Here is a 15232-nt window from a genome sequence, read left to right on the forward strand (position 1 = left end):
TCTGGTCTCAGTTGGTTGACAATCGACAATATTACTACAGAGGAAGTGGGAATGATATTGGCCATTCGAAAGAAAGGTACTTACTTACCTGGTTCAGACTCCTAGTTTTGCTCCTTGGTAACAACGCTGTACTCTCTCCAGTAGTCTCTGATGTGCTGCACTTATCAGTGAAAAAGTTTTGTCTTTACGAGGGCACACTTGCCCCCCCACCCCCGACTCTTGACTTCACTTTCACAAGTAGAAACTGCACACCTAGTTGTAATGCCCCAGCTCCACCCGTGGTCATCATGCTAAAAGGCGTACTTGCTGCATGCATCACACTAACTGACAAGTGTATGAAGTGCAGCGTATAAAGTGCTGCCCCTGTGAGTGAATTTTTTTTTATTGTCTTTTAGGGGGCTTTTCCTTTTTCCACACTCAGGTGTGCTTCAACAGGTAAAAGCTGTGCTGAATGTGCCACCATCTTTGTGGGGGTTCATTTTTTTTGGTCAGCCACCTTGAAACACAGCATTCTGATTGATATTGAGTTTCTGGAATATGAGTTCAGCAACAAAATCCACCCGTTTTTAGCCATCTCGGGGGCGGCCATTTTGTCACTTCTGTCGACTGAAAATGATATCAAGTACCTCAGGGCACAGATAAAGACCAATCATAACCCATCTTCAGAAAACAGGTGAGATTCATATTAATATTGCATTTGTGGAATATGAGTTAAGCAGCAAAATCCACCCCTTTTTACCATCTCTGGGGGCGGCCATTTTGTCACTTCTGTCGACTGAAAATGACATCACAACTGCTCAGGGCTCAGGTAATGACCAATCACGCCTCACTTGTTTTCTGAAGCTGAGCCTTGATTGGTCATTTACCTGAACAGTTTTGATGACATTTTCAGTCGTCAGAAGTGACAAAATGGCCGCCCCCAGAGATGGCTAAAAAGGGGTGGATTTTGCTGTTTAACTCATATTCCACAAACGCAATATTAGTCTGAATGCTGTGTTTCTAGTGGGCTTGCATTGAACATATTCTTGAAAAAAAAAATGTTTGCGTTGCTCTCTGGATAACAGCTGTGGGTTTTTTTGTAGCACATTGTTATGTGTAATGAGTCAGCGTCCATTTTACTCTTTTGTTTGTCAATCATTTCGTGAGCCTTTAATAGGATGTCGCTCAGTGTCAGTTGCAAGTGGTTTGTTTGGCAAGTCTAATAATGTGTAGTAGTTGAAGGTCTTCCTACATGACGAATGTCCTCCCTGTATGCTGTTTTGCATGCTCGCACGTCGCACAAGAATGTAATTGGTCTGCCGTTTACTATTAGCTGAATTTCCGGTTTGATTTGATCAAACGCCAGTGTGTCCCGCAAATTCAAACGAATATACTTTTCATCAATGTCGTAATCAATGTCATCGGTTCTGGCCTTTTTTTTGCTTTTCATCATGTCTGGAAGCAGGCTGGCCTAGTCATGCAGCATTTACTTTGTTTTTAGGACAGTCGCGAGAAATGTGACCTTTTTTGCCGCAGCACCAGCAAATGGCATCTCCTGTGCCTGTGTCACTGCCACGCCCTTGGTAATACACTTCTTCCTCTTTAGTGGAAACCATGTCAGTGTCAGTATGTTTCTTTTTCTTATTTCTCAAAGTCAAAATCTTCTCTGCACGCAATGCTTGATTTATATATTGTTCCAAATTTCCAGTTGCCATATCAAGCCAGTGTCTTTCTACCCATTGATTGATCGCAGGTAAAGAGTGGGCGTGCAGGGCATTTTCAAGTTGCACTTGATATATCCCCTGAGGGTCATCATCCACGGGGAGACCACTATTGGCCTCGAAGCAGGTGGTCATCCTGACTCTATATTCTTCAAAGGGCTCGTCGTCTCTCTGTTTAACTCTACCGATAGCTGTGTAATTTGCCCTCTTTCTGAAATGCGTAGTAACTCTCTCTATGAGCTCGTGAACTCTGCTCGTGAGTTCCCTGCTGTCATGTGGCAGCATTTCATCGTACCTTTTGGGATTCCAATTTTCCCTAATGTGCGTGACCACTCCCGCCCCAATCCCGTGTGTGTGTGTGTGTGTGTGTGAGACCCACAAAGCAGGCGGATCCGAGATTAGAACAAGGCTAAGGCTAAGCGTCTAATTTCTATCTTAAATTAAATTATATTTTACCATTGGGGGTCGCCATTATTGAGTGACAATGAGGCATCTCGGTGAAGTCGGGGTAGATATTTTTTCCCCCGACTTGGATTTGCGTGGCTTGGTAAAAATAAATTATAAGTGTCAGATTGAAGTGCATGCTATTTGTCTCAAAAACCTGCATTATGTCTTCTTAGTAAGTCAAAGTTTTTGGCCACTTTCATATGTGGTCCTAGATCGGATACCTATCGGATTTTTTTCGCAATCTGAACCTACAGGTCGCATACATCCGACATTGATGTCAGGAGCCCAAAATGTTCTTCTGTTATCAGTGCTGACAGCGGGAGAGATCGACTCTGCAGTTGTTTTGAGTAACAGTATTGACTTTAATTGAATCCCACTTGAAACAAGAAGCATAAAATGTACATTTATGGTGATAGTAGTAATTCAGACACGGCTCAATTGGCTCATTTTTAATGCACCACATTTACTTCGGTAAACACAACGTCATGAGTAGGGAACGGAATCTGTGTGGAAAAGTCTCTTCTGCGTATGCGGGTCACTTTAGGGGCGCAATTATGTTCACACAAGAAAAGAGACCGAGGATGCACTTATAATGTAATATGAACACTTAAGAGTTTTCACGAACGCCTCCTCGATAAAAGTTCAATGCAGCTATTGTTCACCAAGTCAGCTTGATGTGCAACATGTCAAGTAATAACTATTACTCAATTTTACGAACACAAAGGGCAAATAGAGTAAAAAAACTCACCACGGCACCATCAGTTGAGAAGGGAGATGTGGTACGACCTCTTCTTCCGTGTCGGAGTCACATGACCGGCGGCGCTAAAGCTGATTGGTTGGACGTTGGATGACTTGACACGGGGATCGTTTGCCCCTCCTCAAATACCCTTATGTAGTTTCTGATGTTTTTGAAGCTGAATTTATGCCGCAGAATTTTTTGCGGTTGAATTTTTTTTGCAGCTGAATTTTTTGCAGCAAATATTTTTTGCAGGCACATTTTTTGCAGGCAAATATTTTTACATGTTTAATTTCAATGCTGAAAAAAATAAATTTGAATTTGAATTCCTCACTAAAATTTCCATTCTGCATATTTTTTTTCACATTCGGTTTTACAAATACAAATTCAAATCGTTTCCACACAGATTCCGTTCGATTGACTTGCTCGTGAATGTCGGCCGAAGTTTGCAGTGGGAATCGTTCATGGACGCTCCGGATTTGAGCCGAAATGAGCAAGACGAGATCGGTCTGACAAAAAACGAGTTTTAAATTTTTTTTCTCCCTGTACAAAAATTGTTATACACCGTACACAATTTGAAATGATCAAAAAACGTATAAAATACAGGGAAAACGTATAAGTTGACAGGTATGTAACTAGTTAAAGGAGAAATCAACCCAAACACATTTTTTTCAAGAATTTGTTCCCAGCACATTTGAAACACGCGATTCTGATGAATATTGCGTTTGTGGAATGAGTTAGGGTGGCACGGTAGTCGACTGGTTAGCACGTCTGCCTCACAGTTCAGAGGTCGTGGGTTTGATCCCGGGGACGGCCTCTCTGTGTGGAGTTTGCATGTTGTGAGAAGAAGGGGTATAGATAATGATGGATGGATGGAATGAGTTAAGCAGCAAAATCCACCCTTTTTAGCCATCTCAGCGGGCAGCCATTTTGTCACTTCCCGTGACTGAAAATGACATCAAAACTGCTCACGGCTCAGGTAATGACCAGTCAGGTAATGACCAATCATGGGTCAATGTATGTAATCCAGATTCAGATTTTAAATGAAATTATTCAAGTTTTGCTATTCAAATTCAAATCTACATTATTCAGATTCACAAATGTCAGCCCATATTCACAGGTCTGACAAGAAAGCCAAAACAAAAAAAAAAACAAGAAAAAAAAACAGATTTGAATTCTCAACAGATTTTTTAATAATAATAGGTGTAAATGTACATGAAAAAAAATTTCAAGAGTGCAAAATGGAATTCAAACTATTTAACAACTTAATTCGACAGGACTTTAATAGCATGGCAGGATAATTGGCCTGATTTTAGCCCCGAATCTCCCCTCCCGACAATCGTTGGTAAGGGCCTACTCTCCAAAATAATCTTTTAATCGTTTTGAATATTTTTTAAATACATTTATTATCAGTGATATTTCCCCTTCCCTGTTTTTCTGTAATGTCCCATTTTTAATGCCCTTGAATTCTAGTGTGGATGAATCATAGTAGATCTCAGAAACCCAGCATTGAAATGATATCATCTTAAAATATGATTGGTTCGGCGTAGAATCTTTGAGGTACAATCAAGTAGTGTTGGTATCAATAATACTCCCCCAAATAGGACAGGCAGTCAGCATAATACAGTATATGTATCAGAATATGAAACAGAGCCTGGAATGGATACGTGCTGTGCGCTGATTCTACCCCTAGGTGTCAGTAATGTCTAAGGCATGGAGTTCAATGCTGGCGTGACGGTTTTAAAAAAACCCAACAACAACAACCCGGAAATTGAGACATACTGAAGACGGGGCTTTGTTTTGATACGTTGCTGAATGTACACTGTCCCTCCGTGACCCGATGGCTTGTACCACAAAGGTTAATGTAAGGTTTTATAAGTGTTTTTATTATTATTATTATTATTTTTGTTATAAGTGTTAAGAGCCGCTTAGGAGATAAGACTTCTTCCGGAGAGCTTGTGTAACGTGCTCAAAACGTGGACAAATAAAGAGGATATCTGAGTTCTGCAATCTATTGCTCATCCTCAAGTGGCCGGATGGTTCATCACACGAACTGAATTTTTACTTTGTAACTGAATTTTTACTCATGAAACAGAATGAAATGTCAAGTGAACGGAATCTGTGTGGGAAAGATTTGAATTTGTACTTGTAAAACTGAATGTGGAAAAATATACAGAATTGAATTTTTAGTGAGGAATTCAAATTCAAATTAAAGATTCAAATGAAACAATACAAATTCAATGTATGTAATCCAGATTCAGATTTTAAATGAAATTATTCAAGTTTTGCTATTCAAATTCAAATCTACATTATTCAGATTCACAAATTTCAGCCCATATTCACAGGTCTGACAAGAAAGCCAAAACCTTTAGCACTAGTCTTTTTCCCAACTGCGTGCCTTGATAAAATGAAATATCACATCATCAGCCTGTACTGTGAAATAACTACAAGTGGGCAATATATCAAATTTTCAAAAATAATTTGTGAATTTAGAGCATGTAAAAACATGAATTTTACTGTAATTATAATAAATTAAGCTTTTGTACACAGTAACATTTTGTACACAAGAAAGTTAATGATACTTCTTCAGTTGATAATTTTGCACATATTTCAAATTTGTCTGATAATTAAACTTCACCAAACACATTTAAAGACAGGTTTATGATTGATTTACGTCAGTGTTTTCAAACTTTTTTGAGTCAAGGCACATTTATTTAATTGAAAAAATGCCCCAACTGAAATAGTCGAAAAAAGCTTATTTTCACAATAAAATTGTTTATATAAGCATTTTTTTTAACATTGAAGAATGATGTTATATTATAACGTCTTGAATAGGAATTAAATAAACACAAAGAAAAAAGTTTTTTATAATGTTTCATATTGATACTTACTCAGTGTGAAACATGGGCCTGTATGGATAAACATGCATCACTAATTCGCTTGTCTCTAAACAAAGACAATTAGCTACCTGCTGCTGCTGCTACCTACTGGTATGGAAGAGTACTACAATGTAGTAACTAAATGATTACGCTGCCAGGCGCTAGACCGCACAGGCACACAAATGAGATAATTTCCCACGGCACACCTGACAATATCTCGCGGCACACTGGTGTGGCACACAGTTTGAAAAACACTGATTTAAGTCATATTGCCCAACTCGAGCCTTAACACACGTTATTCACATGCGCATTTTATATAACTAAGTTTCTCACTTTAATTTGTTCTGTTCTTCAGACAGACCTCGCTTCCATCGCATTCGTGAGGATTTGTAGAGAGTGCACATTTCTTTCAAAACTTTTCAAGTGTAATTGGAACGATACAGTCGTGACGTGCTTGTCGATTGCTAACATTCTTTTATAATCTATTATTACACTGCATTTTAAACAAAAGAGTTTACCCCTACTTTTGTGCAGGAGGTTCGGATATTGGTTTGCACGGTCCTATGCCGTGCTTTTAGTTGGTAAATGCATGGCGTTTCTCTGCTCTACGTCTGTCTGCCGTCAACGGGCGTCATCGTCTGAAACAGGATGTGATTTTGTTCTCAGCTACCGCTGATATTTCCAGAAGTGTGTGCGCGGAGACATTTTAGGCAAACTAACCCCCAAAGTTACGGGAAATGTTCATTTTTAAAACGTAGTTGTTGCGGGAAATTTGCAGTGTTTAAACAAAGTTTCAGGAAAGTGCGATTTAGTGGGATTTTCTTGATTGTGAGTTAATAGTTGCGATTGCGACTTAGCGAAATCCTGGAGGGACTGACTCACAAAACCCGCGGTTCCACTGCATATCCTTTTTGTGAAAATTTCGTTTTTAGTGGTGTACCTTAAGTCTTTTGCCTTGGCTCAATAAGGTTATTAAATTATTTTTGAATTTGTGTTTCGTTGTGTTTTTTATTTTATTGAATATTAAGAATGGCATGATTGTGGTTGTCTAAGGAAGATCTGAACGTCGTATTATTCAGTTTGTCATTTTATTTGAATATACAATGTGTTGGGACAGAAGGATTGTGCTCAGTGAGAGAAATATTCAGGCCCACCCTGATTTTTCCAGGCCCACCCATTAGCCACGTTCTGGCTCCGCCCCTCTACTGAAATAATGCAGGAATTTAGCTAATGAAATAATTAGATGTTCTCAATGAGCTGAACAGTTTGGAAGTTGGAATGGGAAAGATGAGAAACTTTCTTGCTGAATGTGAAATGTGAATGTTTTTCTTTTCTTGTGCGAAATGCGGAATTGTGGCCAACTGGGAATTTTTGGAAGGTGGAAATTACAAGCCGGTACAATTCAAATTGTTTAAAAAAAAATGAGTAAGAACAAAAAAAATCAATGAAAGGACAAAGAAGAGGGCAGAATAATAAAAATTTAGAATTTTGAGAGAAGCACCGAAGCAAAAAACTTTTACTAATGTAACGATGTTCATCTTGTCTTCCTATTCGTGAAGTAGGTTAAAGTTTACCCTACTTTAACCTACTTCAAAAATCTTTTACATTTTGAGGTGAGCCTCTGCGCCAAGAGTCACAGGCCTGCAAACGCTGGTTGCCAAGTACATTAGAAGTATTGGCAGGTCACCACGGCAAACAAAAGTTGCTCTACTCCTAAGTTTACAGACCTCCAGTCAGGTTTAGGTGGGGAAAGTGTGTTACCACGCCAAGCCAAGCATCATTAAATCAGTTCCTTAAAAGGAAACAATGGCTGATGGATGCTGGACGCTGGAAAAACATCTACAACTATTCATAGCGTAACCATCATTCAAAACTTTAGGCCATTCACACTAAATTTAAGAAATCTCATTCACTCACTCACAAAGGGGGAGCCTGCTGACGGGACGGAACATTTGCGGCTGTCGATACAATGGATTCCCGGAACAAGTGTAAGATTGTATGCATGTCCATGCATCCTTTCTGTTGAGGTTGTTGAAAATGCATACGTCATTGGATTTCTGATAACAGGTACTCTGCTGGTTGGATTTAGCAGTTTCCTAATTTGTTGTTTGGAAGACGCTAGCAGCACTATTGGAACTGCTAAGAAGACCACAATTACTTTGTTTTAACAAAACAAGTGCCAATGACTTTTAGCAAAGCGGTGAAAACAACAGTTGAACACCCTTTTTTTGACAGACGATGTGCATCCTGCCATACGCCGAGAGCAAAAACAAGAACTGACTGCCGAGCAAAACAGTGTGTGGATAACCGCCAATTGAGTATTGACCTCCAGCAAAGCGGCAAAATAAAAAACAAATGTCTAATTTGATGAACCAATTACTGTACCAACAGCCGCCCAACTGGCTGTTGTTACTTAGCTTTAACGACCTGAGCGACAATGACGTCTCGCAAAGCGGTGAAAATAAGAACAAATGTCCTCACTTTGTTTCAGGGAACCGAGTGTCGACGGTCTCTAGCCAAGCGGCGAAAAATAGAACCAACCACCTTTACTTTGTTTGCGTGACCCTCGTGTGGAAGACCTCTAGCAAAGCGTGAAAATAAGAAGTGAGCACCATGACTTTGTCTCAACAACCTCCAGCAAGGTGACAAAAACGAGACCGACTGCACTTATTTATTTTATTGAAGAGAAAGTAGACAACCTTAAGCGACGCAGCGAAAACAAGAGCTGAACCACCCCTGCTTATTTTAATGAAGAGAGGTCGACGACCTTTAGCAAAGCACTATAAACAAGAAACAACCGCCTTTTCTATGTTTTAATGAACCAAATGTCTGCGGCCACAAAGCACAAAAAAAGAGAATCAACGGCCCCTGCTTCGTTTTAACGAGTGTGGACGACCGCATGTTAAACTTCAGTGTTGGCTTGATTTATATGCCATACAATAGCTGGGTTGAACATGGTAAAAAACAAAACATTAGAACAAACCAAATAAAAAGGTAGGCTATGCTGTTGTTGCTGGCTTCCAGTCAGGTCACGTTTTCCCTCAACGTGTTGTGTGTGTGTGTGTCTGATACAATTCTAGGAAGGTGCTGACCCACTTTTGACTGCCAGGCTTCTGGGGTTTCCTGCGTTTGATTCTGCCCACGTGCGTTTTGGTCTGGGAGGAGCTGAAGGCTGATAGGTGACAGATGCCATGCGGCCCACAAGCACATAAACACACGAGCAGACTGGGCTAGATGTCAGGGCTACATGTGGACTCCTAATTATCAATAAAAGCAGTTGAAAATGGATTTTCCGCGATTCAATTTTGATTGGGTTCTTAAATGGGAAAAAAAAAAAATCGGAAAAAAAAGAAGTTATAAGGGCCTCCACTAGTCGAAACACGCCACTCTGATTAATATTGCATTTGTAGAATATGAGTTAAACAGGAAAATCACACGGTTTTTGTCCATCTCAGAGGGCAGCCATTTTGCCACTTTCTGTCGACTGATAATAACGTCACAGGTGCTCAGGGCTCAGGTGATGACCAATCACCGCTCACCTATTTTCTGAAGCTGAGCCATGATTGCTCAGTACCTGAGCCCAGGGCAACTATGATGTCATTTTCATTTGATAGCAAGTGTCAAAATGGCCACCCCTGAGATGGACAAAAACGAGTGTATTTTACTGCTTAAATCATATTCCACTAAGGCAATATTTATCAGAATGCCGTGTTTTAACTTGTGGAGGTACATAGAACATATTATTGTTAAGAACATTTGGGGGTTGACTTCACTTTAATGAAGTGAATGAGTTGAGCCATGTGCAAATTTGTGATATAAATACGCAGTGATACCTGGATTTTCGAATGCTGCAAAAGTTGAACAACTTGGAGTTTGTCGAACTTTTTGATCTGTGCATTTTGTAACATTTATTATTTTCACCTTTCGATGGCATCAATGGAAGCATCCACCCCCCCACGTACGGCACTTTTGTTCATCATCCCCCATAAACCAGGAAGTAATCTTTGAACTAACAAACACAAATAGGATGCTTCTGGATTTTTTTTCCTATTCTTGGTTGTTTTTCTGCAGTGAGTGTTTGGATCTCTGACCTAGTGCAGGACCCCAAACCTGCGGCAAATTTAGTCTTGAGATTTCACTGTAGCCTAGATTCAAGAAACCCTGTGCTGGATACGGCAGAGCAGAACATAATGGAGCCTCCTCCATGTTTCACAGTAGGCTCATTATTCTTTTCTTTATATGTTTTTTTTTGCTTCATAAGTTCCTACACCGAACATATTAAGCAAGCTAATAGCAAGTGTAACGGCCTCATGCTCTGACCACTGCGTAAACAACTACAGCGCGGCTCAGCCTCTGGCGAGCAGATGCCATGGCTATTGATATGTTTTTGACAGTACGTCAAACATTTAAATAGCCTCACTCGGGCTCCTCAGATCGAGCCAACGCAATGAGAAGTCACATTTTTAGATCACAACAATGCATACTTGTCTAACGGTTATTATTTCATTCCCTAAAAATAACTATTTATGTTGGACTTTCCTAAAAAGAAATGATTTAAACTACTGTAGATACCGAACCCTGATAGCTGGCATAGCATTACACCCCTACCAACCAACGTCTACTAATTCTGACATTATTTATCTGCCGTCAGGTAGTTGACGAGTAAAGAAACAAAGGTGCTAAGTATTTTCTTCCGTCCCCAATCCGGCTGTCGGGTTTCTGCATCGCACTTCCTGCATTCGTCATCATTATTTCATTAAATGAGAAACCTGAGAGACAGGGGCTGGCAGTAGATCATTTAGGCAGCATATTTTTCTGCTAAGTGCTTGCACCTATGAAAACACACTTTGGAACATATTACCCCCTGTCAAGCCATCATTGGAAACTCAAGGAAATAAGAGAAGGTGTTACGGTAATGTCATGCACTGTTTAGCGAATGACATTACAAAGATGTTCTAATGTTTTTGGGGGGTACTTTTTAAATAGACAATAACTTAATCCATTGAGGCCGTGAGCGCATAACCGCGTTTCTACCACTAGAGCGCTGTTGCATCTTTCAACCCTTAAAGCCGGGAGAGCGTATACTTCATTTTCTATTTATTATTTGATTCTCGGTCTCTTAACCAATGAAATGCATCAGAATATACAAGTGACGGTGTCGTGAGCCCACGTAGGATGTTCCGGAATTCTTTCGAGTCATAATGGCGGACGCCGTCGATCGCGGGAGCTCTGAAATGAGTAACGGCGGTGATATAGACGATGCCCTTGTGGACTTTGAAGCAGTAGAACCAGTCGACGTGATATATGGTTAAGATTGTAGACAATGACAATATCAATCAATCAATCACATTTTATTTGTATCGCACTTTTCATACATGAAAATGCAACTCAAAGTGCTGTAAAACATCCAAAGCAAAATAAAAAAAAAAATAAAAAAATCCGTTCATGCCCTCCCTCCCAACAAACCCAATATCGACGTCTTTGTAACAGAATAGAGAATGGTAATTACCACTCGATTTTTTAAAATTAAAAATAGTACTTCTCTTGCACTGACACGTTTTCACATCTTCGATTGAAACAGTAAATAATAAACTCAGGCCTGTGTGAAAGCCACGTGTTTAAGGTCTCAAATTGTATATATATATATATATATATATATATATATATATATATATATAAAACAATCAAATGAAAAACATTTGTTTTGTAATATAGTGAGCATGCCTCCTTGTGCCATGTGTACACATTCTTCCACTGCTATACAAATTAGTTCAGTTTAATATGTCCTATCCGACATCGGCACGCTTCATTGGGCTCTGTTTGAAAGGCGCAGGTGAATAAATGTTACTGTTGCTGGTTCTATGGTGAAAGTCATTCGGCTCTAGAGCATTCTCAATTCAGGTTCCAGAACTCTGGCGTGCCCGTCCTGTGAAAATTAGACCCACCTCTGTGGAAATGTTTACATTTCGACTTCAGATTTATTTCCATGCGGTCACATTTGGTTAAATCACATCAAGTATACAACTATTCCCTCACCCTGCCTCAACACCTGAAATAAGTGCTTTGGCCTGTTTTAGTGCCGCTTCTCCTCAGTCCTGCGCCCTTCTCTCCCGCTTGGAGATGGGGCTCTGTGGCCATGAGCAAAGTAAGTCTGTTGCTGTGGTGTATTCTGCATTGACTGACCAGGACTAGACTTGAGGAGGACTACTTCCTGGAGGCGTTGCTGTGAAGGCGCCGAACAAAATTGTTTAAACTAAAAATGTATGGTATCATATTGTGTGATTAATGTTGCCAACTTGGCATCCATTACAGCCTGGTCATCCTGGAAGGGAGATCTCCTCCATCTGTGATCCCTTCTTAGGTTTTCTTAAAAAAAAAAAAAAAGTAATTTCCCAGAGTTTTTCCATGCCCGAACAATGGGTCTAGACTCGGCCATGTTTATATTTGTGAACCGTGGGCCTGTGAAGTCATTCGAGACACTTTTGTGATTAAAAAAAAGATGAGTCAGCATTTTCCATTGTCTTCTCTGGCTGGAAATCTGGTCAGCCGAGTGTCCGCCTTCACGGCACATATTTCATTGATGCGTAATACTTCATTAACAAAAGGGATTTCTTCTGCTTCTCAGCGCCAGTCATATTGGTTAGCTGAGTCCTTTGCATTGTCTTCCAAATCTGAGTTTAGCCAGAGTGAAGAAAAAAGTACGTTGGTTTACGTAAGCCGTGCAGTAGGTTGAAATGACGTTTACTGTATGAAAAGACATACATAATTAAATATGCATGATAGCCCTTATGAAGAAGAAATATTGCAAGTGCTCAGATAATAAAAACATTCACTCATGGAGGCAGCACTTCATACACTACCGGTGCGTATCGTGAGCCCGGAATTTGTTGCCATGACAACCTGGGGAGGCACTTCGGCGAGCGGTTTCTGCTTGCTGAAGCGAAGCCCAGAGTGTGTGAAAAAGCATGCACCTGTAAAGACAATAAAAGCATTTTCACTCATAGAGGCAGCACTTCACACAATGCTGGTGTATGCAACAAGTGCAGCTTTCGTGACCACGGCGACTGGCGGCAGAGCCGAGGCGTTGTGATTAGGCGAGTCGCTTCTACTTGCTGAAGCAAGCCCAGATTGTATACGAATTGTGTAAAGACGATAAAAACATTTTCACTCGCTGAGGTAGCACTTCATACCCGACTCTTGACACACGCAGTGGAGCCGTGCATGTGACGCATGCAACGTCTACTGCGTTCGATACCATTACGAATGAAAATCGAATCTAAATTGAATTTAAAATAATAATGAAAACTACCTAACTAAAATGAATGCAAGTACGCTAATAGTCGAAGCATGTATGTTGCTTGCACAATGCAACTCAAAGTCACGTCACGTCATTATGTAACTGTTCAGACATCATGTCGATTCTGCCATGGCTTCATTCGCTGTATGCTAACCTTCTGCAGAACACATTCAAAACCAAAGCGTACATTTAAAACACATCACACGGAAAATGCAAAAATGGTTTGCCGGCACGCCACAAAAGCTATCCATCTTCGTTGAGAAGTGAAGTCAATCTGTCCTCTGGAAGGATGATCTCACTTTCACAATGTCATCACTACTTAACAGCGAAAATACTCTGAGATTGACTCACACATTTACACCTTTTTTCCACTTCAAATTGTAAGCTATAAATTTCCTGCGGTGCTGAACTGTATACGTCTCCAGAGAGTCCATGTTTGCTTTAAACCGCGGCGATGCTATAATAGTCTCCCTTGTCTCTTCATTCCCACACACTTGAGTAAATCTTCGGCGTCATTGCCTGAGGCGCTGATCGGACAGATTGCTATTCGCTGCTAAGATACAGTCTAGAGTGGACGATACAGAGTATGGGAGTGCAAAGTATGGTCTGCAGATCACATGTGGCCCGCTCTCCTCTTTGACGCCGCCTACTGAGCATTTACATCTTCAAGTTATGTTATTATTATTATTATTATTTAGACATTATGATATATATATAAAAAAATTAAAATGAAATTGAGTTGTGAATTAAATTGGAATTTCTTTAGGTTTTTTTTTATTTTATTTTATCTCGTTATATAACTGGTTAATTCCAAACAATGAAAAAAAAAAAGTAAAAATGCAAGTAAGTAAAAATTTAAATGATTTATTTATATGATCAAACAATTGGTTAACTAATTAGAAATAAATTACCATGCCCCAAAAAGTCACTGTTTTTTTGCAAGTTCAGTTTTTTGCAAGTATGGGTGTATCCTCGTGTTAATGCGCAGTCTCCTGAACACAACTCTCCTGAAACTCACAACGTACCGCCTCGTACGTTGAAAAAAAAAAAAAAAAAAGAAAGATCCATCCCCAATACCAGTATAACCGATAAACACGAAAATGGGTGGACATGTCTATCATGACAGGACACATAAAAAAGTTTCAAGGACCCATACCCACAATTAAACTCAAAGTCCACCATTTGGGTTTGAGGCAGCCATTTTAGAGTCAATTTAGCCATTTACAAGAATTTCAAAAATGTTTGCTCCAACACCAGCTTTGATCGACTTAGCAACATTTTCAGGGTTTTGGAAAAAATTTACCCCAAAAAATTATTGGCCATAATCACTTTCACCAGTGAACATGAAATTGGGTAGACATGGACACCATAAAAAGCTGCACAAGTCTCAAGGACCCAAGCAATATACTGAACAGGAAGTCTGTCATTTTGGTTTACACTCTGGCTTCAACCAACAAATACTTAATAATTGATTAATTTTTTTTTTCAATAAATTGGATAATAAAACCCTCTTTTTAACTTCTATCCCTTTATTCATGGGGGGCATGGCTCTGGGGGTATCAGAGGTTGGGCAATTTATAAAATATTGCAGGTCTTCTTTTTGGTTCATTGGTGAATTGCAGCGCTTTGGTGCATACTGACAGCTACTGTACAAGAAACGCAAAGCATTTCCATATGTAGTCAATGGAAGCAACCCTGCTTGTATGAAGCCCCGCAAGCAAACATAATTGATTAGTTGTCGATTAATCGATTGTTGCACCTTTAGCTTGAAGCAGCCATTTTGGACAGATTCCTACTAGGTAATCCACACAAAAATGAGTGGACAAGACATCGTAATGGGATGCATGAAAAAGCCTGGAACTGAACAGGAAGTTGGCCATTTTGATATGATGAAGCCATAACTTTGGCAAAAAAACTACAAGGGTATTCACTCAAATGTTGGAAGCTGGTATCATTGATAGATGCTAATTGAGGAGCTATTTTGCCTGTAGGCCGTCTAAAGTGGTCAGAGCATGGCGTCAAAAATTGACGATCATCTCCAGGATTCGCAAAGACCCTGGAAAAGGCGGCGCAAGGAATAAACTAGAAAGTAAAACACAGTGTATTGCTGGTAGATCATGACCTCTAGCTTGTTGCGCGCTTATGTAATCCTGCGTGGTCTGCAAACGACTTC

At 39.9% G+C, this 15232-nt stretch overlaps 1 protein-coding gene across 1 annotated transcript in view; it reads left to right on the forward strand.

Moving 5' to 3' along the window:
- LOC147151962 (C-terminal-binding protein 1) overlaps positions 1-9050 on the forward strand; it is a 32003-nt gene extending 22953 nt beyond the window's left edge. Inside the window, exon 11 of the mRNA XM_086023243.1 lies at positions 8843-9050. Within this exon, the coding sequence (XP_085879369.1) occupies positions 8843-8864 (22 nt within the window). The 3' untranslated portion in view covers positions 8865-9050. The remainder of the gene's footprint in view (positions 1-8842) is intronic.
- The last annotated feature ends 6182 nt before the right edge of the window (positions 9051-15232 follow it).

This window comes from Filicampus tigris, chromosome 2 (genome assembly GCF_054856515.1).
Source record: "Filicampus tigris isolate MCC_2025a chromosome 2, RoL_Ftig_1.0, whole genome shotgun sequence".
NCBI lineage: Eukaryota > Metazoa > Chordata > Actinopteri > Syngnathiformes > Syngnathidae > Filicampus > Filicampus tigris.